Below are 27,645 nucleotides of genomic sequence, written 5' to 3' on the forward strand. Positions count from 1 at the left end.
TTGCAACTAATTCTTATATCACATTTTTCCTGTTAGAAGAAAGTTGAGTAGCATGAAAATAAAAAACAACTAATTCACATTATACTGTAATTTTTATGGTAACAAGTTATCTTTTATTCTCTAATTTCATAATGCCTATAGCATAAAGATCCAGGAGCTAATGAATATAAATGCCAAGGTTACTACGACCAGCCTACACAGGAGCTTTAGGAAGGGTTAACCTACGCCCCAGTGTAAGTGCTCTTACTTCAAAATTAAAGAATTGGGAGTTACTTTGTGGACAAGCCCTTACTCATATTTCATAGACATCACAAAAACATTATACAGACACAGTAGAAAAGTTTCTAAAACAGACTTGTAACAAGAATACTTGAAGGTTTGTAAGGTTCTTTTATTTGCATAAAGCTTATTGTGCTATAAAGTGTATTATTAAAAAAATACAGCAATTCACTGAAATTTATGTTTTCTTAATGTCTCAGTGAAAGCATGAAACTGCACAGACCATGACAGGTGGCAAATTATGGACTTCTCGCACTTCTGTAAGTATTTTCTTTAACATAGTTGCATATTGGTGATTAATGAGTACTAAACTCACACCCATGAAAATAAAAACCTGACTCTTAAATTTATGCTATTAGCAATAAAATCTACAATACTGGTTTGTCTATAAAATCCAATTTTTTAAAAGTACCAAACACCTATAAGACAAAACAAACCTTTCTGTAGTTAAAATATATCAAAACTTTGCTTACTGTATACTCCATTAACTCAGTCTTGTATACACTAGAGAATAAATTATAAGGCAAATAATTCTGAACACAGAATAATTCTGAAGAGAGAAAATTCAGACAAAACTGGATTATATAAACAGTTCTGCAACCTACATACTGCATTTTAATTCCAATCAGACACATTGGGAGTGACTTCTTGTCTATTTATATAAAACCAGTACCAAATGAATTATTTTTATTATTACTTTCCACATGTATGGTAGCTTTCATATAGTTTGGCTCCCAGGAAGTTCAATAAAGTTTAGCAACAAACAGTTTACACATGGCAACACCGACACTGAAGAACTGTCAAAACTGATGCTCAAATGCATCAAGCCAGTGAACACAGCAGTCAAAGTTCCATAATTACTTTCTTTTCAGTGTTTCAAAACCTGCCCCTCTTTTAAGCATGGTATGTAACTTAACCTCACTGGAAACAGCCATGTAGGTTTAGGGAAAGGAATGCAAAGAACAGAAGATCTGATAAAAACCATGGAAAAAGAAACACAGGCCAATCCCTCCAACTTGGTCCAAATCTACTCCAGCATCAAATCTGAAATTGTAAGCCTTTTCACGCCTTACCATAAAACTTTGGCCATGGTTATCATCACTATCCATTCTAGTGTTACAGCCATCCTCCTCTTTCAAGGTGTATCCATTTGTCACATTTGCACCTCCCTCCCTTGTCCAGGACACAATCAATCAACACAGCAGCTGGGAATTAGGAGAACAAAATTGCCACACTCATAATAAAATCTCATGACTTAGCAACAATGGGTATGGCTTTATGGGTTGAAGGGCTATGCTGACATACCAGAAGTAGCTTGAGTGCTGGAAGCACTGCAGTTATGCTAGTGCAGCTCTCCACTCCACTTATTTGTCCCATCATGCTAATACAGCTACATTATTCTATGTCCTGCTGTGCAACATACCTACCATGGCATATGTTACTAAGTCAGTAGCAAAACTTAAGGCATGTTCCGCATCTGTGCTTTGATTAAAAGCTCCTTAGAGCAGCAATTGTCTTCCTAAACGTCTGAAAAACATTTTGCACTTCTTGGACATTTTCATAAATAATGTTTTTGGCAGAAGGCAGTAAATCCTGTGAGATTCTTCAATTCTTTGTACATTCTTCCTGACTATACAATTCTATTATCAAGTTTAGATTTGTCCAAGTTGAGTAAGTCATTCATTTTGTATGAATGAACACAAACCAAGATGCAGTTAAGGGATATACCAAAAAAACCCATGCCTACATGAGAACATTGAACTGTAAGGTAATTAGTATTTTAACATGCTATTATTAAACATATAAAATGAAAAAGAGTGCAAATCATTCAAAAGTGAGTTGAATTCGAAAGTAAGACAGAGAAGCAGACTGTATGATGGCAATACTGGAATCTTCCTAAATTCAAAATAAAAGAGAAGGGGTGGTAGTACATTGTCTCTTCCTGTCATTAAATAAAGAAAATTTTAATCTGTAGCCTAATCCTCTTAAATGCATCATAGAAGCAGACAAATATTGACACAATGCGTATCCCAAATATATTAGCAGATGCTGTTATTCTTTACTCCAATATTGGAAGTGAAGAGTTTTGATTTGAGGATACCAATTTAAAGGATTTCCCTCAGTGCCTTTTTACACCACGGTGACATGGAGGACCACAGATCACTAAAACATTAGTATTTCACCACAGAATAAGCAGATTACAGCTTGTTATATCATTGTTTCAATCATGACTTTTTCTGTTCTGTGTTCACAGCTAGTTCAGGCCTAAAAACACACAGGTGTTGACTGCACCAAGTTAATCTCATTTTCATTACTTGCAAGCAATAACTGCAAAGAATAACACAACTTGACATTTCAACAGAAAATTCAATTATGGCAATAAATACTAAGTTCTGGGATGATATGATCAAGAACTTTTAAAAAACCAGCATTTTTATTTAAAATAAGAATGACAACATACCATATTCGAAATCTTCCAGCATTAAAAATTGCAATTTGGTCAACCAGTTGCTGATTAGGTTCCATTAAATGTTAATACAGTATTACATTTAAATAATCCCACCCAAACAATTAATAAAGAAAGAACCACTAATCGCAAATCAGCCATATGGCCAGTATTATTAAAATGCCCAAATTATACTTCCATTGTGCCTCACTTGGAGTGCAGCTTCTCAGCAGTCTGCCAGGAGCTGCTGTCCTTCATTGCCTGATAATGCCATCTGACAATGGCCTGTAACACCTTTTTTGATGAATTCAAGTGCTCTGAAGAAAGGGCTCACAAAAATGTGCATTTCCAGCCACCTGTTAGCAGACAATATGCCTTCAGCTCCTTTGGTTTTAATAATGTTCCCTTTGGAAAGTGAATCAGTTGAAGACTGTTCCAATAAAACAATAAGTCATACTTAGACATGGCATGTCTATATGGTTTGTGACAACGTCCTTGTTTTCCTTTCTTCTGCACTTTTTTTCCAAAGACCATGCAGTGAAGGCAGTTTGATTTTATCCATATTCTTACTGTAAACATTAAGAAATATACCAAGGACAACCAGTAAGCCTGACCACACGTACCTAAAGGGGAGGGAGAGAAGAGGGGAAAAAAAAAAGTTACCGTTAATACTTTATTTGTAATGATTACATACTGGTATTTGTGGATTAAATAAAAACAAAGTCTCTGCCTTAAGGGGAGAATACAAGAGTTTTAGACAGAAAAGGATGAATTAGTGGGCTCAGAGGAAGTCTGAATTTTTGTTGTTACTATCCTTCCAACTTTCCCTTTCCTGTGCAGGCTGGACAGTTTATTAAGGTGCATTTATAGTTGAATAATAATTAAACAGTAACTTTTCTTTCTTATATGAATAAAGTAGTCCTGAGGGGTTTTAAAATGTTCTTCCTTCCTACATTTAGGAGAGCTATACTTTCTGTTACTGCTCCAAAACATGATACCCATTCAGTGCTTTGTGTCTGTACTTTACAATGTAAGCACCTTTTTGCTTTAACTCTCTATTATTTGAAGACTCAACACGTTTAGCAGGAGTAAATTATATTTGGCCATTTGGCCGTAAGCTTTGTTCTTAAGTCTCAAATACTTTTATACATAGCAATAAAATCAAATACTATTTTCTTTCAAACCAGAAGTAACTAGGATAAATGTAGTAACTTAGCTCCATTTTTCAATTTAAGTTCTTCGCTGAAACAAAATAAAACAAAAAAACAAAGCAAAAAATCTCAAGCCTCAAAAACTTGCAGCTTAATGCATCAAGATAACAAAAAATTGCTATTATTAAGAAGGGCTAGCTAAGAATTCAAATTTGAGCTCATAAAAGGCGAAACTATACTGTAACGGAGAAAATGCCTTCCCTTAGTCAAATCTTCCTTCATAGAGAAAGCACTGAAACAATTTATTAACTATCATAAGCATTAGATACTACATAAGATCTTTCTTAAAAACAACAACAAAAAAGCCAGCACATGGAATAGTAGTTTATCTTCCAGACCTTTAGAAAAATGGAAACTATTTTCTCTAGCATGATTGGCATCAACAAGGCAGTCAGTATTTACAATAGACTGCCAACATTTATAGAAGATATGAAATGAAAACCATTAAAGCCCGAATATAATTAATTACTGTTGTTATATGTCTATGATAAAGAACCTAATTTTTATAAAATATTGGAAAACCCATTAAAAATTATAAATACTTACTGGAAAGTGAACGGCTTTGCAAAGAACAAAAAAGAAAGCACAATGGTCATTGCTTTTCTTCCTGTTGTTACTGAAGAGGAAAAGAAATGTTAAGTTCTTCAAGAATCTGGTTAAAGCATAAGAATATAAGACAGTTTTCAATATTAGAACATAGCCTAACTACATAATAAAAGTGCCTGACTATACTGATTATCATCTGTGGTGCAAACACAGACTGTAGATGCACTGGCTCAGTGTAAAATAAAACTAGAATCACCCCTGTTTGAAATGAGCACAATGCATCAGTAATATCAGCTCCAGCAGCAGAGAAATGTCCAAAACAAGACTTGCTATTCAATAGCTTCATTCTAACTAGTTCACAATATCTGAAAGCGATGGACAATCCTTGAAAATAACTGACTATACATTAAAAAGTAATAGTCTGTTAAAGCAGAAAGAAGTGCTACCAAGCAGAATAGGATTTGGATATACCAAACCTCTTACTATTTCCACCTCATTTGATTACAATCCAGTGGCACAGAGTGTTGTTTTTGGCTTTATTTTGAAGTGGAAAGGGATCAACATCTTGTAATTCTTCTGAAGCTATTGAAATCTTTACCTAACAGTGAAGAGAAATATAACTTCGGCTAGAAGCCTAATGACCAAGGATGTCAGATTTCAACAATTAAAATAAGTAAGTTTTCATCAAAACCTTAGAAAACCTTCTTCTACACGTGATCTCATCACTGAAAAGAATCAAGGTGGTAATAAGAGTTGAGAACACAATCCCATTAGCAAAATGGGAATAAAATATGTTTGGGTTACTCCCAAATTAACTACAACTTCCAACAATTATTTGAACAATTTCAATCGTATCTGCTACAAGGAAGAATAAAATGTTGCTAGTAAATTAGGTACTGGGAAACAAAAAAATTTTATCATTGAAACATGCACTCTCTAAAGGAGTAAGTTATATGAAAACTCTAAAAATGTAATAGTGCAGCCAGACCTACAAATTCAGCTATGGAGATTAGGGGCCTGAGAAACTGTTATATGATAGTGCAGCCTTCTCACTTAAGAAAGACCCTAACACAATTGTCTCCCCAACAAGAAAACTATGCTCTTTATTAACAGAAAATATTTTGTTCACCATGAAGTACTTTTTACTATATGACAAAAAAGCTTTGCTTATATTACTACATCCACACTAATATGATTGTTACAGACTGACAAAAGGAAGCAATGACTACCAACATAAGTACTTCCAGGCTATTATGACTAGTAAAGTGAGTTTCATTCTCTCCCGTCCCCTCCCCATATAAGTATTTCCTTAAAAGCATGTTTAGCATTGGAAGAAGCATCTTTCACCATTGCTTAATCTGCACCAATCTCAACTTTTTGGTAATAATTTTCTCTACTTTTTAAGAAATTTATGCACATCAAATAAAATGATTTTCTATTACATGAAAAATTAAAGGAGAATGAAAAAGAAAATTGAGTTTTAATTAGAAAACAGTTTACAGATGAATAATTTAAAAAAATGGTTAAATTACTTCAGTTTTTCTAATTACGATTATTTCTGTTCTTTCAAATCAGTTATTAATTAAAATATTTATGTAACCATTTCCTTCTAAATTAAGTGCCTTTTCTTCTTTTACCCAATTAAGTCTGATAATTTCTCATTCTGCTAATAGAAATACAATTTTCATTAAACTCCTTCACCCTACTACCCCAGTATGGGGGAGGGTAGATGGTGGGGGGAAGACAGTAATGAATGTGGTGTTCTTCCAAGGCATGATAAACATTTTCACATTGCTACAGGCAAGACAGAAAGGGCTTGAGTGTTAGGATTGCCAAGGTCAGGCACAAGAAAACCTGGGAAGGGTTTGCTATTCTACAGTATTTTTAACAATTTTAGCACAGTAAGATTTGCTTTAAGAGCTAATACCTGAACCAATACTTTCATCTGTGCTAATTTCCAGACAGTAGATGTACTGAACTTTGTTAAAAACAAACATCAAGCAAAAGTGCTACAGCAGCAACAATTCATAGGAAATCAGAGCATGCAGTTTTTAGGTCAGAATACAACTGTCTATTTTCCTCTCCACTAATGTGAATGAAGTAGAGCATTACCTGACAGAAACCAGCTTTTGGGGGCAGAGGGAGGAGAGGAAAGCAGTTCCATGGCATCTTGCTACACCTCCCCCCCCAGTCCCTTGTGACTGATGTTTGTAGTTATAAGAAAAGGTAACCTGAGGAAGGAATGAGCCTGATGTAACTGTTCTTGACAGACTACTATGACGAGTATATAAACGATAGGAGAGACTAGGTAGGCAATGCCCAAATCTTGAAAAATACATACAAATGACATTTTAAGTTTGGAAGCAACAATTTTCTTCAGAATAACAATTCTATTTTCTATAGCAATTGCATATAGCAAAGAATAATAATTTTGGGAACAGTCTGAAAATAAGCATACAAAAAAGATGCTGAAAAATAATCAAGTGTCTTACACACTTTCTTTAGTGTTGTTAGGCACAAAAAAATTAACATTAACTGCTGTTAAAATTAACTACAGAGTCATTTCCTCTTATCCTAATTCAAAGACAAGGATATTCTGATATGCAAACACTTCAGATACTTGACTGTTTACAAACTCAAAATGATATAGGTTAAAAGCATTCACTTGTAATACAGTTAAAATAATTTTCACCTAGCTAGCTTTGCCACGCTCAGGTAACATTGTGTACTTAAAATATTTCATGGCCTCACAAATACAGGTGCAAGCCACAGTAAACTAGTACAAGTAATTTTTGAGTCCAAATTTCTGTCATATTTGTCTTACCAGCAGTTCCTTTGGTTTAATCGTACTCTATACTGCTCCTTCCATTAAGAATCTGAGGCAGACAAACTATCAACAGGCTCTTAGCACACTTCCTTCTTTGAAGCCATATAGTTATCATTCCACACAGAAGAGGTTTAGTTTAAATACTTTGCTTTTAATGCACACATCACCCTACACATTGGTAAAGACCATGCATAAAGAGATGACATCACTTGCCAGCATGGTGCTGAACTCATTGTGCTCAAGCGGCTTCCTCATTCACAGAGAGCCAACCAAGCTCAGCTACTGAGACTTCAATTTCTCACCACAATTTTTTCAGATGACTGATTACTCAACATGAAGAATATGTCCAGTTGCATATGGGATAAGGGTCAAGGGTGAAAAATTGATAGAAGCTGAAAATCTATAAAAGGTTGCGACTCTCTCTTCCTGCAAGTCCTCTTTTTCCTCATCAATCTGGATATATTCCTGTGGCATGCCATTGTGCATAGGTCCGACTTGCATTTATTGCTAGAAAATGATCACACTATTAGGTGAGAACAACACATTACAGAAACTCTTCATTTGTACATGAACTGTCACAAGAGCAGACATGATGGCATTGGATGACTTAACCTGGAGAGGATTCCAGTAACTTTCGACATATTTTAGGGGTTTACATTGTTCCACATTCATGTGGGGCTAACTAGCAGGTGCACCTGTGATAGGCCCAAATGTTTTCAGTACACCGATCACGGTTCTGTACATTTGTTTCTTCTGACCTGGCTGATGCAGTCACATGCTATACCAAGCATTCAACCAAAAATGATGCAAGACTTGCTTCCATTCTTTGCAGGACAGTTACATTGAAAGGGTAGGAAAGGGTAGAAGAACAACTGAAAGACTGTTTTTGTATTGAACAGGTGGCTACCCAGAGTCAACATAAGTTGCAAGTTACAGAAAATCCAGCAGCTGTTACAGAGTCCACCAGAGGCTTGCTTAGCTTAAATCATGACTTCTAAAACCAATTCACATCCATTATTCCCTTCAGTTTCACTAAAACAACTGAGACTGTCATGAAAGTCACAATTTGATCCACTTGAGTTCATTTTGAACTGCATCTGAAATGTACATTTAACATTGCTACAGCAGCATTCCACTTCAAGTACCTGGACATTCAGAAGCTTCAGAGCAGTTCTTCATAGCTTTTCTAGCAATAACATTTGCTGAAAATCTCCAGAAATTGGATGTTTAGAGGCTATGACACTGCCTACCTTGCCTCACTTGAATATGTGCATGTTTCAGATAATACCTATCCTCTTCTAATACCTTGTTATACATTTCCATTGCATGTCTTCTATGCAGAACAGTATTGTTTCTGCATTAAAACACAGCATAGGCTATGTGCACAAGGTTACTTAACAGGCTCTTCAAGGTTGAAACAGTGGCATAGAAAGAACCAGGAAGCTCTCAATCACATACTACAAGAGAAGATCCCCGCTATAGAAATCAAGACCAGTCAGCACAAAGAAAAGAAAAAAGAGCCAGAGAGTGAACAACTCTTAGAAGGTCTGTCCTAAATAGTAAGATAGGATTACTTCATGTTTTTATATTAAAAGCAGTAAAGGTATCATTTGTTCATACCTGTTACAGCCAGAAGGGCACCAAAGATTTTAATCAAAGCTAGAACAAAGGATATTCCAAAATATCCAGTCAGGGAGAAAAAGAATGCATAACCGTAAGTCTGAACTGGATGCTGCAACAACAACAACAAACTGTTAGGAAAAGGCAAAACAAACCCTGAGGTATTGCAAAATGACATAGAACTACAGACTTTAATCAACTGCTTGAGCAATAATAAGCTGTTCAACAATGCATTCATGCAAAGATCATTATTTAATTTTAGTTAAATAATGTAAAAACAATAATGAAATTATAAACTCACAAGTCTGATCCCATGATTTTATTTTGTTTTTAAAACATTACCCTACTTGGTACATCAAAGACTGTAACAACTTGCTTAATGTATGAATTATACAAGTCAACTGGTTTACATGACGAAAACAAAATAGAGAAGTGGTGAGATTTTCAAAACTATACAGAGCAATGTTTCCCAGTGGAGTTGTTCATAGGAAAAAAGGAAATCTTTACACCTACCTTTGAGCAAAATGTTACTGCAGGGCTTAATCCACTAGTGCATGTTAATCCCAATAAAATATACACAAAACCTATTGAATAGGAATACAAAACCTGGAATAGTTTAAGAGAAAATAATTAGCTGTTGTTGCTATACAAAAGTAGAAAATTAAATGCTTTCAAATATATGGCCCTATTAATATATTCAATTTATTTGAGTTGAATTTGTAGTGTTTAAAGACATTTTTACTAGCATTTCTATAACAATTGATGAACAGCGGAAAGTGAATAACATGAGTTAGAGATATTCTTCCTGCCCACAACTAAAAAAAAAAAGTTTTATAAGCTTGTCAGTTAATAATATCCTGAAGTCAATGTTGATTGTAGTAAATCCTTCAAATTCAGGATCTCATCGCTTAAACAAAACTTAACACAACTATATAGCTACATAGTCTGAATAACATGTAAAACATATTTAGACTTCTGCTACTTATGCCACACATTAAAGATCCATATTACGTTAAATGCACAAAGCCAAGCACTCAACCATCATGAAATGCCAAGTTAAGTGTCACCTGTGTTACTTCAATTCATCAACACTGTGCACCAGCATTATGATTATAGGATATAAAACCTTCACATAGGACAAGCTCTGGCCTAATGTTCATTCAAGAGAGATTATACTTGGCAAACAGGTAAGCTTTTCATTTTGTTTTATTCTCATTTAATACACAGCCTCATACAGTGGCAAAAGTCTCTTCATCCTACCCTTTTCCATGTAAGAACAGCAGTTCAAGCTGGAACTGCCTGTCTGTACACAGGCACAGTGGGAGGCATCCAGCTGTTGGGCAGCATTTGGCAATCATTTCTCATGGAAAAGGGGGACAGCGAACGGAACTATCCTACAGGTTACCCCCCAGAACACACTGATTTAATACATTTTCAAAACTCAGTGTCTACTACAAAGCTACTTCTTTCTGCACATTTTTTTTTCCAACTGTTTCCTATTGTAGTATCTCAGTGGTTTGCAAAAATAAATCTATTAACAATTGATTAACAATGCCATGAGAGGACAGAATGCTTATTTCTGCTTTATAATAAAGGACGATGAATGGATATTTCAAGAGCAGAATTGTTTCCAACCTCTAGTTTTAAAAACCAATGACCTGATTTTCAGAGTGCTTTCTTTACACGCTGTTTACACATAGAGAAGTTAGTTCTCAGTTCTTCACTTGCCTTTGCAAGCATCCAGCTTTTCTTCCAAACTATCCCAAAGATCTCACTTCGCACAGTGAGCATCACATAGATAGTTCCTTGTCAGGAAGTGTGATATAATCACTTGCTTGGAATTACACAAAAGGAAAAATCAGGTGTAATTTTCCAGAGCAGTGTTTAGTGTTTTAGCTACAAGACATCTTTTTTCTTTTCAGAATTGCTTAATTCAGGGCAAGTTTCAACTTCTGCAATGAATCAGAGATCCTATTGATGACAGGTTGCTTTACTATTCAATCATATTTCTCCATCAAGACTGTTAATGGAATATATGTATTAATGATCAATTTTAATAAAATCCATTGATGAAAGTGATGATAGCAACCTTCTTAAGAGTGGCTAGGTACTCTGATAGTGTCTATTAAAGAGTTGTATTAATACCATTAAGAAAATAATTCTTTTCATAAACAATTCTCAGAATCATATTTAACATATATTAATGACCCATTGATTTTTAAATGAGAATATGTTCATTACTGATGAATATCGTTATTTCAAACCCTTACTCTGAATTCAATTTACCTTTTAATCTCATTAGCCTAAGATATTTGTTACTGCAATTTGACACAAATCCTCTTGCTTTTGAAGTTTGACTATTCCCAGTGTTTTTCTCCCTTTCTCTCTTTTATCCTTGTTATGAAGCAACAAGGCAGAAAGCAATAAAAATAACTGAAATTATGTAAACTTTATTGATCACTGTTTCTTCTAAACACCTCTGTTCCTGAGAGGACAAGAACTTTAAAAATTGACTGATTACTGCCATGAAAAAAAAAAAATTGGGGCTTCAAATGGAATTTGAAACTCCATACTGCTCATTATTACAGCACAGTTCATTTTACAAACTCTGATTATTTTCTTAAGTGATTTCTAATGGGGTTAGTCAGAGTGCCTTTGGTCTGTACTAGGAACCAACCGTTGAACTCTGAGGAGGTTAAGTTTTAACAAGGTTCAGAACTCTCTCATGATCTCAAACTCTTCAGCTGGATCTGCTGTTCCTTTTATTTTAAATTTCATGCATTATTTTTTTTAAATCATCATTAGGGACTGATGTTAGCATTTCTTTTTTAAAATTTTTTAGTCTTAATATTATTGCCAGTTAGACCCATCAAAACTCTGTCAGGGTTTTCAGCAATTTCAAATAATACAAGCTGTATCTACATTTGGTTTCCCATACTGTTCAGGACAATAATGCCTTTGTAATATCCACCTAGAAGCTCTTCATATAGCTCTGTTAGCGCATTTTGAGTAGCACTGCTTACTCCCATTTTCCCTTACAACAATAAAATTTGAAGTTAAGGTAGTAGAACATGATACTGCAATTACATTCCTTCCTTTACAAAAAACTAATGTAGGCTTAATATTGGTAAGTATTTAAGTCAGATTTTCAAAGATATTTTAGATGGCTAAAGATAGAGAAGTAGTTAGTAAGGTTTCCCGAAACACTAATCATTATCATTGGTATCAATGGAAGTTAAAGACTCACTAAGTTTGGAATATTCAAGAAGTGCCCAATTATCTAAAAATCTGGTCCTAAACTGCAATTTGATTATGCAAAGCAACTGATGAGATGAAGTTAAATATGGTGTCTGATTCAGAAGGCCTTTTAAATTTTCACCCACAGTCTGAGGTCTACAAAAGTGATTTCTGAAGTTCTGCTAGTATTACTACACCAGATTCTTTGAACAGAATGCAAGAGTGTCATTTCTAGGCCTCAAATGAAACCTTTATTTCCTTAACCACTACACTGATTCTCTACAAATAGTATGAATATACAAAACCAAAACCAACACCTGTTAAGACTAACACGGAATAAAAAGCAAAGCTCTGGAGATAACAGAAACATCATAAGGAAGGTAGTTACCAATTATCAAATGAACACTGGCAAGAGGCAAATGGGCAAGAAAGCAGTTACAGACTTTACTTTGTTTTGGACCTCTGACACTACAGCTATAAAGGGCTATACTGGGTCAATCTAGCTAAAAACTCTGTCTCTAGCAGCAGTTAACAGTGGATACTGAGGAAAAAAACAGAAATGGAAACAAGAATAGAGTAGTATTTTTCAGGTATATTCTTCCACCTTCCAGTAACCTGCAGCTCAAACTTCTTGAGCCAACCTAATGACTTTGAAGCATAACCCAAGCTTCTTCCTAATTAATTTTATCTCCATTATGAAGCTATATTTACTTGAACTTCATTTTTCATAAACAAGAGACTAGATTGTCGAGTCGTATTCAACAAGCTAAATGTCCAACACATGTCAAATATTTAAACAAAATTTCAAGAATTATTTGTATTTTTGGCAATTTCAAAAAATGTGTGCTGTAATAAAAGGTTTGTTCATATTCACATTAGAGAAAAAGATGTGAAATTCAGAAAAAGTTTGCCAAAAGGGGGGGGGGAAGTCAGTCAGATAATCCATGTTCTGAAGTATATAAAAAATACTAACATAAAAAAACTGAGAAAGACTTTTTCAAAACAATGTATTTTGTTGAATCAAGAACAGGCGTATATATCTACTTGAAAAGATGGAGAAGTTATTACTGATTTCAACATAACGGAACAAGCTCTGAAAAAAAGCTACGTCTCTGAAATACTAGCACACTGTCTAGAATCAGAAGTCTAGCAAGTGATTAACAAAAGCAATTCCAATAAACAATAAAGGAGTTCTGTGTAGCATATACTCATCTATATCAGAAGAACAGTATATATTTTTAGTAAATTGTAAGTGCCAGATCACACAGGAAACACTCCATTGATTTTGGGGCTGCATGGCAGACTCTTCCCTGTCTATATAAAAGAAAATTGTTGCTAGAAAATAGATGCTTTTGTAGCTGCAATATACATTTGAAACCGCGTACAGAAAGCAGCACCCCTGAAAGGTAAAAAGTGAATACACCAAGAGTTATTATTTACACATGCAAAAGAAAAGCAGATTAATTCATGTTGTGTCATCGTATGTCTCATCTTTGATGAAATACACCCTTAAAATTGCAAAGAATTTCAATTTCATATTAATTCAGCGCTTTATCTCCCCCCAAATAGCTCATCACTTTGATTACTTAAATACTCTCAGAGTTTGTGTGACAGAGTACTAAGTTAGAATCTGGTATTTACCATTTCTGAATTAGAACCATTGTGCAACTTCATAGCTTTTTCCTGTACATTTCCTATAACTGCATCTGCGCAGAGGGCAAGGGATATTAGCACCACACCTAATATAAGAAAGCAAGAAAAAAAAAGAAAAAAAAAAAAGACGTATTCAGAATATTTATCAACAAAACAGAGTAGTGATGAAAACCACTGTATTTATTCTGAAAAAACTCAGGAATAGAAAAAAAGTAATAAAAAAAATCTTTATATCATATTCCAAATGTCAACAAAACTACTTGGTTATACTGATATAAGTTTTAACAATCTATAAAGCACTTATTTTCCTGCTTAAGCCCAGAGCACTATGTGTGTTTAATCTTGACAGAAACATCTGGGCATTGCTGTAATACAAGTAAACTGTAATTTTTGCAGTAACAAGAATAATAGCATGTAAAAAAGAAGTATCCAAATAAATGCAGTTTATGAAGATAAATTACTAGAGAATATATCCTGTTAAGGAGCAAATGTTAGATTATTTTTTCTGACAAAGGAAAAAATATACCATGCATTTAACATTGAATTATATTAGTGATAGAACAAATGCAAGAGACTTCACAGTGAAAATCTTTCATTGCTAAAGTATTCCTTTTAAAAAAGTACTGGTCAGGTACAAAACCCATGCTTTTATGTTGTCATACTTGGTAATAACAAAGTCACTATGCAGTTAGTAATGTAATCAGCTTTCCAGTAACAAAAATTAATAACTACCCGCAGAGCGAGTGTAGTTTTTAATACTTCTTACCACTGGCTTTACACTTGAGTTGCTGTGTATTTCTGCAATACCAGATGCAATACATTTCTTGTAGGAAGGGTTTTAAGACCCATCTCTCTCCACAATTTATGCAAAAGAAGAAGATATCCTGCTTTACCACTATGAAAAGTTTCCTCTGGTTAAATTAAGGGATGTGGGAACAAAATAAGGTAAAGTAAGGGGCAATGGGGAATAGAGAAATACAGAAAATACCTCCGCAGAAAGTCAGCAGAAGAGTTTAGAACCAGCCTCCTAAGTGGAGATCCAGACTTTGGAATTCTAGCCTTATATTCTACTCTCGCAGAACTATTTTCCTGCAAAGTGGTAGTGTTCTAAACTTCAGTATATACAGATTTGTTTGAAATGGATTCAAAATAAGTTAACAGTAAAAGACAACCCTGTCTCTCCTCTAAAGATATTTAAAGGTTTTTAATCTTGGGTTTTGCAGATCTTTGAGGTTGTAGCAAAGTCCTGACATTTGCTGCACTTTAGCCTCTGCCCTTCAACTGAAGAGGCAAGTTTCAAAGTCTTTTGAAAATTAAGTCATAGCATATATTTAAAATAATTTACATTTTACAAAAGGAATGTATTAAGATGTGAATCCACTTAGCAACTATATTCTAAAATAGCTGTAATTATAACAGGTCTATAAACCAGAGTATCCTAGAAAAATTACATGCATATCAACTTCACACCATATCCAAAATATATATATTTTGTCAAAATGGTCATCCAGTTACATCACATACATACACATTAAATACATAGTATGTTGTATAATTCACAGATTTTTGTAACTTCTGGCACTGGCAATAGCACTAAAATGACATTAAAAGGTATGAGATTCAAATTATGAACAAGGCAAAAAATACAGTTTAAATGACATCACAAGTCCTTCCCATTAGATTATTACTTATCACTAGAAGAAATAACATTTTGTGAGGACAAAAAGTCTCTTTAACAGAGGATTTAATCATTATTTTTAGGAACAAAACTTCTAAATTGATGCTTCCACTATTAAGAAACAGTGAATGTCTGCCGTAACGATTATTATACCTCATCCCAAAATTTTAAAGGAAGAAAACACTAAAAGTAGACAATTCAAAAGTCTTCTGAGGTTCAGTATTAATCCAAACACTGGCCAAGCATGGAACATATTTTTTAAGAATAGCTAAATCTTCCATGCCATTTAAGATAGAAATTCCACTAAGTTTCTAAACATAAGAAGTTCAAAATCTTTTAGTTCTAATTTTATATAATATAGAGAAGTTAGAGTGAGTACCCAGAGTGAGATCTACAGCAAATACAAAGTAAATGATTCTGAAATGGAAAAAGACTGAAAGGTTTAACCAGAAGAATAAAACCCCTCACCGGCTGAAGTATTCGAAACATTCAAATAGGATTTTGACAAATTTATTTTAATATCTCTAGTCAGAAGAAATTATTTCCTAAGAACGAGGAGAGGATATTTCAACATAAAGGACAGTATTTTTCAGAAAGTCAAGAATCTAAAAATGAAGGCTTAGAAAAAAATGCCTTTTCTGCCACAGATGTAGCTCTGCTAGTGCAATGACACAATAAAATCTGCATTTTTAGTATGATACCAGAAGGCATTACACCAAGAACACTTAGACCCTTTATGGAATGCTTACTGTAGACAAAATAAGCATTTTATGAAACTATAAAATATAATACATCTTTACCTGTCAAGTTGAAGTTTGGTGCAACCGTGCTATCAGCTAAAGTAAACCATATTAATCCAAGACTCATACACAGGGCAGCGGAAACATCTGCAATATTATAACGTTTTCCTATAAAAGCAATACAAACAACATGAATAAGACTGTAATACTCTAAGTATTTTGCATTCATCCTGTCAGCAGGCTAGAATTCAGAGGAAAAAACTGTTCCAATGTCATTCTTCTATTAAAACAGATGGCCTAAAGTCCTGGCCTTTCATGACCAGAATCAGCTTCCTCTACAGCAGCAGTTCCTAACAGGAAAGAAGGTCTTTGCAGATGTTATCTGATTTTTGTGGCCAATTTTAGTTTTACTCCCAATGACATAGAGTACATACTCTCTCACAAATCACCATCTCAGCAACTTCAGGACAGCTTGGATGCTTTCTGAAGAGCACTTTCTCATGCAAGACATTTCAGCTGCTTTATTGATTAGAGAGAAGTCATTTCCAACCATTTAGCTGTCCAGTTGGGAACCAGTACTTTCAGAACCCTGCATTATTTTTCAGTTTGGGGCAAACAGGATGTAGAGGGGGGAGGAATAAGAAAGAGAGAAGGAAAATAGAAAGGCAGGAGCTGGTATGTCTTGTTCTAAATAACCTATTATTTTTCCACAGAAGTCATAGCTTCCATATAAGCTTCCAAGGAAACTTTTCTGGTAAGGAAAATTGTGACTGAAAAATATTCACAGCTTTTGAGGATATACTATCTATCTATATTCATAAAATCTGTGTGTGTGTGTGTGTGTGTGCGCGCGTGCATATATACACACACACACACACACACACACACACACACACAAAGTTTTAGAAAGTTTTCAGAGAGACTGATATTCCCTTAATTCAAATGATACACAACGACTCTTAATAAAGGGTAAAGAGTGTGTGCGTGCACGTATGTGCGCGCGCGCGTGTGCACACACATATATGTAAAGTTGTAAGGTTGACAAGCCTGGATAGAATTTTTTTCTTTAAATGCATTTACTGGCCCAGATACAGTCCTCAGGAAGTTCAGTTTTCTATTGTGAGTAGAAGGCCAGAAGAAACTACAACAACAGAAATGCACCATTTTAGATTCTGTTCCATAACACTTTCACAGGCAGAGATCTACTGACTTAATGAATCCTTACCTACCATAGAACCAAAACCTATGTTTATTCACATAATTATAGTGTTTTCTGTTGTTTTCCAGATCCCTTTTTATGTTCTTGGAATATGAACAACAAAACTTTAGGATTAGGCATACAGCATTCGGTGCCCAGAATTAAAATCAGGTATATCTCTTATTAAACACTAGTATAAAAAAAAAAAAAGAAAAAAAAAGAAAAAGGAGGGGGGAGAGGCAGCAGTTAAACAGGCTTTTTAAACAACGTGCATAGGGGACTTCAAAAAATCAGGCTTGGAATTTTTTCATTTCTAAGTTTTTCATAAAAAATGGTTCATTTGTGAAATGATTGCATTTAGAAAATAAAGTGACTTAAAAATTAAGAAAGTCTGTTTAAAAAGGAAGTTTTGTGACTGATCTATAGCACTTCCCCTGTCCCATCTTCTGTTTATCTAATTTTATCTGAACATTTTTTGAGATGTTGTTTCAGAAATTCACATTTTTCCTCATGTAGGAAAAATGCTACCTGCTCCTCTCTAACCAAGAACTTCAGTGAAATTTAACAAAATACAGGATTCTGTACATGATTATCTCCCAAACAAACAAAAATATCTAATACCTGTCTAACAGCAAAACCAACACTTACCTTGTATAAAAACCCCGCCTATCATAACTGGAATCAGTTTACAGCACTTGAAGATGACTTGAGTAGGGTAATTCAGATATCCTAAAGAGGTATTTGACAAACCCATAGTTCCCACTGTTAAAAAGGCTATTATCATGTAGGTTTTCCCAGGAATTCTACAAAATATAAACATATAAATCTTGGTATTACAGACATGTTGCAATTCTAAAAGAGATTTATTTTGGACAATCTAGATGAAAGAATAACTTCATAACAGAACTTGACCATTTTTCTCATTGATTTTCACCCCCTAGTAGAAACTTAAAATGCATAAAAATGAGCGTTTTCAAATTTAATTTATTTTAATCACCTCTAATAGATTACATTCAAATACAAGACGCTATAAAAACTTCAAGGTTCATGAAGTACTCAAGCGATAATTCTTTAATCTCCTTCTGAGGAGGTATATTATTTATAAAAGAATCAAGACATAGGCTTTAAGTTATTTGGCAAAGGAGATACAGAAGGTTCGTATACCTAGATATCCTGAATCTCAGTCCTGTCATGGACTCTGGGTCAATTTTTTTGGTGACGTTTTCACAAAAACATTGGCATTTTAGAGTGGAGAAAGTGGAAAAATGTACAATTATTTAATAAAACTCTACAGAAATAAAAGATATGTGACTCAAGTATCATCAAGTGACAGGCTCCTTGCAGATGTTTTGTCTGCAGTTTGATGAAATTATCACCCGATGACAGGTGATGCAGCAGTAATTTTTAATGACTCTGTTGTATTTGTGAAGTGACTTTTCACATTATTGTGCATTATTGTGCACATGTTCACCTAATTTTTATGCATACTCAAAGCCAAATTAAGCAACATAAGGAGATGTCTTGCTGTAAAACCCTGTCTTACCCATAATTCAGTGTGCGATGTAGGCATACTGAGGCATGCAAGAAAAATAATTGTATAAGAAGATTTAAGAAAGACAGAATTCAGAATAAAAATTAGGAAGTAGATTTTTAACATCTAGAAGAGGATGCACAGATTACAGAAAACAAAATGTAAAATATATTTAAGATCTACCTTTCCCACACAACTTACTTGCAGGGCCACATTCCATAAACTTTAGCAACTGTTTTGGTAATCAAAATATAAATACTAATTATGGAAAGTTAGACAGGTAGAAATTTTGCAATATCTGAAGCATCTGAAAGAGTCAGATATCTCAAAATATAAGCTGTCAGTGTTTAAAATACAAATTATAATTTTTCAAAGTTACATTGTTTGGCTGTAAAAGAATTCTATAATCTAAAATCAGTATATAAAACATCAGCCAAGGATGACTACAGGTAAGGAAAACTGGATATGCTCAGCTAAGAAATAATGCTTTTAATGCACTTTTTAAATTCATATACATCATGGCAGCCTCTGTCCAAGCTGCAAAGAATGTACAGTTTGCAGAGGCTGTAGTTGGAGAGGAAGCCATAAGAATGGCCACACCGAGTCAGATCAAACTACCTCATTTCCATGGGATTCAAGACAGAAAGAATCTCCTTGGTCAACTACAGTGAAGAATAGTTTTGTGGCAGGGTGTTTTGAGTGCAATTTGAAATGAAAAATATAAAACCTTGAAACAGCTTTTGAGGAAAACCTAAATGATCACGTCAAACATGCAGCAGACCTCTGATGCTCTAAGATATATAGCTTGTTACAGGAATGTATTGCTGAGGATGTGCAAAGGTCTGAGGAAAACGTATTACGTGAGAGATGGCTTCAAGTGCTGTGAAGTGCAGTCTGCCTGTTCAGGATATGATAACCCAGAGTAGCACATACATGAGTCAGTCCACATCAGCTAGCTTGGGGATAGAAATTGCTCCATGACTGGGTCAAAATGATAATACAGACACAGTCAACAAGACTACTTACGAGTTTGAAATCTAAGCAGGTGCATTATCTGATTATCTGTATGTTCTGCCAAGGTCAATACCAAAGGCTTCCGTTTTTTTTTTCTTTTTTCTTTTGCCTACATATATAGAATACATTCTACATAGTACTATGGAGATTTATTTTAGAAGCTGCAGAATATATGCTGTAAATAATCCTACTTTATATAAGATCCAAGTACTGAAACAAAGAGCTTCATATCTGGGAAGTTGTTTGTTCATAGAAGGACCCCAGTTTAAAAGCATCCCGATTCCGAGTTTAAGAATCAGTGATAGCACTTATCACTTCTTAGCTTTAACATATCTATTCTCACAGCATATCTAAGAGGACAGCTTACTTTGCACATATAAGAAAATGAGACAAGAAAAAAAAAAAAAACCCAATAGGCTAAATGGCTTTTGCCAGATCCTAAAGGATATATACGTAAAAGCAAAGGATTAAGATTCAGGAATTTCTAATTCTAATTCACTAACCACAGCATGTCAGACATGACAGAAAATGAAGGGCACTGGTATATAGTTTGAAGATACATGTTGCTCTTTACTAATCATAAGCTCATTTATGAAATATTTACTAACATTGCCCAGTAAGTTAATTTAACTATGGAACTGCTACCAATGCCTCACAACATTCATATTCAAACAACAGATGTTAAATTTATCATACATACCTTCTCCTTTTGTCCTGAATCAACTGCAATTCTATTAGTCCAAATACAGAATAAAATCCAAATTGCACTAAAGTAAGGTACCAACCAAAGGGTTTAAAGCCTTCCACTGAAAATATCAGTTCCTGTAAAAACAAAAATACAACAAGGTCATGTACATATACAAAACAGTAAATCAAAACAAAATCAAGAGATTTATTTTTTCTTCATATACATGCAAATCTATCCTTTGCAGCTGTTAATTATTTACTAGAATTCACCTGCCATATACTGTTCAGGACTTGCAAAGTACTGAAAAAGACAATTATTTTCTGCAAAATACAATGAGAAAATTTATTGCAAGTGTAATCCACTGAAATTAATGGACTGATCCCTCAAGGAAATACATTTGATCCATGAATATTCATCTCAAATTACAGATGGTTTCCTGTCTGCTTTTCACTTGGTTTTCTATTCATTTACTCAGACTAACTTTGTTTTTAGCCAGAATTTATAAGCAGCTCACAATAAATTAAATACAAACTTTCTCTAAAAGACAAATTTACTGGTAATCTTCATTCCTTAGGAACATGCGCTTAGTATTTTGACTGTCTATATCAAATAGCACTTGTGAGCTTGTTAATTGGCAGGCTGTATGGATATTTAAAACCAGAGTGATTTTTAATGAAAAAATATACACAGTGCATAAGAAATTATGTAGCTGTGTCAATTACAGGCAGAGATGGCAGCAGGGCCTATAGTTAAAAAACCCCAACTGCCTAAATAGTTTCCTTTTTAAGATTCTGCTTTCAATTACTGACAACTTTGTCAAATGTAACTGTTTAGAATTTTTTTTTTTCATTTTAACAAGCTTCTCACATGTTTTTGAAAACAGCACAAGAAAAATATGATGATTTGACAAGTTCTGAGAAGATTCAGCTGAACTTCAAAAAAGGAACAGAAATGCAACTGGTCAAGATAAGAGAAAAATGGTTAGCAGAAATAGAAATGCTTACAGAAATGCTTAATTTAAACTGGCATAAAACTTAGGATTTGTCTAAACATTACTCTTCTGCTTAACAAACAACCAAAGCACATATTTCAGCATTGTCAAGCATTAAGAGTAGAGAGAACAACAAACTATTACTATTGCAATGGACTTACTGAACTCAAGCTGATCTAAAGGTTTCAACTTCAATAAAGACTTATATGGCAGTCAGTATGGTTCTACAGTTCATTTGTTTTTAGAAGATTATGAAATCAGATACAAAAATATGTATTAAAAACAATATTGAAAGGTAAGTCATGCACACAAAAGTAAAAAAAAAAAAAGGAGAAAAAAAGTTAAGAAAGTCCAGCTGAACCAAACCTCATAGATAAGGAACAAAATCATACATTATACACTTACTACTCCTAACTTCCGAAACCTTGACTTTGCAATTGATAATTGTTTCAGATGTCTTTACATATTAAATTAGCTACTATATTATTATGCTATTAAAAAGAAGGGGGGCATAGGGGAAGTGGCCTAAGACACAAGTTCATAGCATTTACCTGTAAATATCCATAGATTAGATAAAACATAAAAACTCCAGAAACACAGACGAAAAATTGAGTAGGTTTGTTAAATTTGCTGAGATTCATGCCAAGAACTACAACGTCATCTACTGATTTGATATGAGGCGACATAGCCTGAGATTTAGAAGGTACACTGATGGAAATGTATTTTCTTGACGAATTAAATTTCAGATCCATGATTCCTAGGTCGCTGCATTTGGTGCTGTTATCTTCTTTCTGTTCTTCTCTTTTGTTTTGTCCTCTGTCTGAAAGCTGAAAGAAATGCCAAAGTCAGATAAGACATAACATACAACCTTCCAAAAAGGACAGTAAACAAGTGTGGAGTTTACAGAGAAATGTAAAGTTTCAAGGCTTTTATCGGATTGATTTCATCCATTTTTTCTGTTGTCCAAAGCTAAAAGGCCTCTCAACACTCTTACTTCCATTCATGTGGGAAATAGTATTCCTATACTCCACACATACACACACACATGCAAAAAGGCAGTAGAAAAACAGCCTCTGTTTCACAACAGTTCAAACTAGCCTTTTTATGTCAGTACTAAGAGGAGTGACTGCCTGGGACAGAAGTGATCTCTGTGCTCAAATCATAATGGAAGTACGGTGTGGAGGCACTGCAGTTCTGCCTTGTTTACTTTATTTTCACAGTGGGGTATACCAAATTAGCCTATTATATATGAAGATTTGCTAAGAGCTATAGAGCTGAGCCTGTGATTGGTTACAAGTGTTGAACTGCAAGAAATTTTTGCCTCATTCTCACTTTTGCTCAATATTTCTCATACACCTTTAAGAAAAAGGACATGAAGATGAAAACAAAAAGATTAAGAAGCCAGTTCTAGAAAGAAGTCTGGTTATCTGATAATTTACATAGTACGGCAGTACCTTTAACATTAACCACATGTAGCCATTTCCACCTGTAATCTAAAACAAAATTGGATGACTGAAGTCCAGAGAAGGAATTTAGCAGCTCACTAGATTGGCAGGCAAATAATTCTTTTCTCCAGTTTAGTGGAGGGTGTAATGTTTGAGGCAGAGGTTTTTCTTTTTTCCTTCTCCCCGCTCCTCCTTTTCTTCTTTTCAGCCTCAAGCTACACACACTGGTCAGTAAGTCCTCCCATGATTTTTAGGTGTAGGTCAGCAGTCAGTAGTTAAATTTTATTTGTCTCAACTATTTAATGTTTTCTTCTCCCCAGCTCAAAAATACTTCTCATCCCACATCTACAAAAATCCTTTTTCTCCCAATTTTCAAATGGTAAGTGTGCTAATATATGAAAGGCAGATCATGCCACATTAACCCATTATCTCCCCTTGAATTTATTTTCCAGGCAAAGGAAATGCAGCAAGTCTAGTACACATGGACTTCGGTAAGTTATTATGCAATATGAAAAAAATTACAAGTTTAGCTGAAAAACGAAGGATTAGTATAAAACTTGCAATGCCATCAAGTTTTCTTTTCTGATACAACCTATTATCAGGCTGGAATAAAATTCCTATTAAAGTTCATAAAGAATAGCTTGGGGACTATAATAACAATTTAGGACCTATGATAACAATTTCTGTTTAAATTCAGAGCTCCTCAGTTGAAAACCAAAGCAGGAGATAGAAAGTTTACCCTCGTGGATTTTTACTTAAACACAAAATGAGGCGGCCATTAAAAAAAAAGGTGGTGGGGGGGAAGAATAAAGAAAAGGTTAAGCAGCCACTTTTCAGCAGAGATAGGAAAGATGGGACAGAGTGTACCCTCAGCAAGTTTTCTAATGATAAAACCGGGAGGAGTGGCTGATACACCAGAGGGTTGTGCTGCCATTCAAAGGGACCTCGACAGGCTGGAGAGATGGGCAAGGAGAAACCTCGTGAAGGTCAACAAAGGGAAGTGCAAAGTCCTGCCCCTGGAGAGGAACAGCCCCATACACCAGAACAGGCTGCGGACTGACTGGCTGGAGAGCAGTTCTGCAGAGAGGGACCTGGGAGTGCTGGTGGACAACAAGTTAACCATGAGCCAGGCCCTCTTGGCAAAGATGACCAATAATATCCTGGGTTGCATTAGGCAAGATGTTGCAAGCAGCTCGAGGGGAGTGGTCCTTCTCCTCTACTCAGCCCTGGTGAGGCCGCACTTGGAGTGCTGTGCCCAGTTCTGGGCTCCTCTGTACAGGAAGCATACAGAGCCACTGGAGCAAGTCCAGTGAAGGGCCACTCAGGTGATTAAGGGACTAGAGCATCTTTCATATGAGGAAAGGTGGAGAGCCTGGAGAAGAGAAGACTGAGGTAGGATCTCATCCACGTGTATAAATGTCTGAAGGATGGGTACAAAGAGGATGGAGCCAGACTCTTTTCAGAGGTGCCCAGCAATAGGACAAGAGGCAACTGGCACAAATTGAAGAACAGGAAGTTCAGTTGCTTCCTGCAAAGAAAAGCTTCTTTACTGTGAGGGTGAATGAGCACTGGAACAGGTTGCCCAGAGAGGTTGTGGAGTCTCCATCCTTGGAGTTATTCAAAAGCCATCCGGACACAGTCCTGGGCAGCCTGCTCTATGTGACCCTGCTTGAGCAGGGCGGTTGGACTAGATGATCTCTAAAGGCCCCTTCCAACCTCGACCATTCTGTGAAGTACCATCATCATCCTACAAGGCACTAGTGAGACTTTACATGGAATATCATTGCTCTGATCACTCTCAAAGAAAGATGAATTCAAAGAATGGCTGCAGAAAAGTGTTATCAGGATGACTAGGGGAATAGAGAGCCCACCTTATGAAATGAAACGAGACGACAGCTTAACTTGTTTAACCTAGCAAAAAACATATGAAAAGGGGATGAACTTACTTTCAATAAAAGCATCACAGAGGTTACCACTAAGGAGGGAAAATAACTCTAATTTTAAGGACAGTGGCATGAGAACAAATGGGCATGAACTGATCATGCACAAACTTTACTAGAAATTACCTTCTGATTTCTCATCTATTGGCATTCTGTAACAGCCTAAAAATAAAAGAAGAAACAACTCAACTGTTTTAAGATGAGAAGTTTGTAGAAGTGATTATATATAGCTGTTAAGATTGGGCTTTATGACTGAGCAGCTCCCCTTTAGTCCTGTGTTTATAGCATTTCTCCACTGAAGAAAGCATAGTAAAGGTGCCTCCTGGAGACACTCAGTGATCCTTACTTGATCATCAAAAGGAGATCACTAAAAGAGTGTATGAATTATTACTTTCCCCAGAAAAACGATGTGCTAGGTTAGGGCTCTAAATTTCAAGCCCAAGAAGCAAATCATTATGAAGACAGGGCAGGGTATTTAGAAATATATCTATTGTTGACATCTTAGCTGATCCCATATTTTTATTAGCACCTGTTCAGATCTCTCCTGACCAGTGTACACTTTCCCTTGATAGACATACAGCATTTGTTAAGGTCACACTTTCTCAGCAAGATCAAGAGCTGCCGAAATAATCTGAGTCTCATTTTTCACTTAAGCAGGAACACAGAGAAGGCACAGTCATGTACTATCATGTGTACTTCTGGAGTCCCACAATATGGTGAACTGTACAATGCATACTTTTGTACCTAAGTTTTCCACTTTGGCCACTACTTTAAATATTATTTAACAGCTTCATCAATGGGACAAAACACCAAAGCTGAATCAGAAGAAGTAGATGGAAGAACAGATAGTAACAAGTGTATTTATTAACACAGTTTTGAATTTTCAAATATTTATATTCAAAATACTTAATCAACAACAATATCAGGTTTTATGATCTATCCATTTAACTTCCTGAAGATTACCAAGTCTGCCACTAAAGCCGTAAGAAACAGCACTGGTAATTATAGCCATGCCCAAGGCCGTCCCCAAGATGAGGCATAATAACTGCTTTTTCTGTATTATCTTCTAAATAAAACAAAAAAAATTTATCATGCTCCAGAAACACTTCAAAGAACATTGCTTAAGCTGGAGAAACAGTAAATGTATGTACCCATTTGAAAAACTCTCCACCAAGTAATTTCATTACCAACAGTGATGGAACTTTTCTGATGACCGTTACGACTTCTTAAACTGTTATTTTTTTAAGTATCAAAAATGTTATTCATCTTCCTCCCACTGAAATCCCTCAAGCAACTGATTCACTTTTTGAACAAACATGCAGCAGAAATCCATTTAACAAGAATCTAGTAGCTCTTAAGTCTCCCTTATTTACCTAACCTAGCACACTCCCCTCCTTTTCTCCTCCTTGGTGTAAAACAAATAAAGAACACATTCATTAGATCGAAGATACTTTTTGTTCCTTCCCCTTTCAAAAAAAAAATCCTAGGCAGAACAACAAGATTTTAACCTAATGCAGTGGTAAAAAATAGTTCAGAGTGATTAATACACAGAAAAGAAGCAAATGATCAAATAACTAGAAAAGCAAGCTTTAACTTCTGAAAAGTTCATGACTTGTAACAACAATCATGGAAGAATATTTTAAGTGACAGATAGGGCTTTTTCTTTTCTAATCCTTAAGAGCATCCTTTTAAAAACAGCCTAGGTGGAAGCAGACTGTGAACTTCAGCCCTACAACCTCACCCATTTGGCAGAAAAAAGCACCTCAAAACTTCTTCAGAAAGATCACTTGCGTGAGCCGCCCAAGGCGATGGCGGACCTAAATTCCAACCCCGACCCTGACCAGGACTCATATCCTATGAAACCAATTCCACAAGGCCCTGGTAGGCACGACAGCAGCAGGCACCATAGCGGTAGCTCCCCGCAGGGATGCCACGGGTTGCAGGGCCGCAAACGCGCGTCCGTTGGAAACCCGAGCGAATCCTTCGCTTGGGGGCGGGCACCTGGCTCCTGCCCCGGAGGCAGGAGAGCGACAGGGAGCAGAGTGATCCCCTGCAGCCTTGCTTCCTGCCCCTCCGGCTGCGCCTCCCCGGTCGGGGGAGGTCGGGCCCACGCCCCGCCCCGAGGCCAGCACAGACGTGGCTCTGCCCTAGCATCTGCCACTGCCCCGGGCGGGGCCGGGACAGCGGTGCTGGCGCAGCGGCAGGCCGCCACCCCCGGGGGTGGGGGGGAGAAAAGGTTCCCTGATCGCCAGCCCGCGGGGCCCAGGGCAGCACGAGACACCTTCCCCTGCGGTCGATCAAATCCCTCCTGCGCGACGGAACCAACCTCCCCCCCCCCCCCCCGGGCCCGGCCCGGTCCCCGCTCCTCACCGCCGTGTCCATGGCCCCCGTTACCCGGCGACGCTCCCCAGGAAGCGACCCCGCCTCCTCCCGCCTCGCCCCGGGGCGCGAGGAGGGGCGGCCCCGGCCCCGCCCCCTACCTGTCGGCAACGGGAGGGGGCGTGCGGGGAGGGGCACGGCGGCAACTGCCGGCCGCCCTCCGCCGCCAGCCGCCGCGGCTCCGCCGCCCTTCCTAAGCTCTCTGTCCCCGCGCGTCGCCGG

At 36.2% G+C, this 27,645-nt stretch overlaps 1 protein-coding gene across 7 annotated transcripts; it reads right to left on the minus strand.

Moving 5' to 3' along the window:
* Positions 1-370: 370 nt before the first annotated feature.
* On the minus strand, positions 371-27,645 carry SLC35B3 (solute carrier family 35 member B3). 7 transcript variants are annotated; one of them, XR_010883339.1, is made up of 11 exons: positions 27,415-27,437; positions 22,211-22,486; positions 20,681-20,802; positions 18,084-18,238; positions 16,298-16,405; positions 13,808-13,905; positions 9,443-9,535; positions 8,930-9,041; positions 7,612-7,816; positions 6,595-6,713; positions 4,477-4,552 (listed from the first exon to the last, which is right to left on the minus strand). XR_010883339.1 is itself a non-coding variant. In XM_067290843.1 (10 exons), exons 2-10 carry the CDS (start codon positions 22,409-22,411, stop codon positions 3,198-3,200), a joined length of 1,110 nt encoding a protein of 369 aa, XP_067146944.1. In that variant the 5' UTR covers positions 22,412-22,486; positions 27,525-27,645; the 3' UTR covers positions 371-3,197. The 7 variants fall into 7 exon arrangements, 3 of the variants coding, with proteins under 3 accessions (XP_067146944.1, XP_067146942.1, XP_067146943.1); XR_010883340.1 differs by having other exon boundaries at positions 4,539-4,588; XM_067290843.1 differs by lacking the exons at positions 6,595-6,713; positions 7,612-7,816; positions 27,415-27,437 and adding exons at positions 371-3,348; positions 27,525-27,645 and having other exon boundaries at positions 4,483-4,552.

Source organism: Apteryx mantelli, chromosome 2 (assembly GCF_036417845.1).
Source record: "Apteryx mantelli isolate bAptMan1 chromosome 2, bAptMan1.hap1, whole genome shotgun sequence".
Classification (NCBI taxonomy): domain Eukaryota; kingdom Metazoa; phylum Chordata; class Aves; order Apterygiformes; family Apterygidae; genus Apteryx; species Apteryx mantelli.

Excerpts from the sequence above, each read along its gene's own strand:
- SLC35B3 (XM_067290841.1), bottom strand. Across the intron at positions 18,239-20,680 it reads ATTCAGGACAAAAGGAGAAG|AATTCCTGGGAAAACCTACA; the intron begins GTATGTATGATA and ends TATATTTTGTAG. Across the intron at positions 3,349-4,482 it reads GCAAAGCCGTTCACTTTCCA|GTACGTGTGGTCAGGCTTAC; the intron begins GTAAGTATTTAT and ends CCTCCCCTTTAG.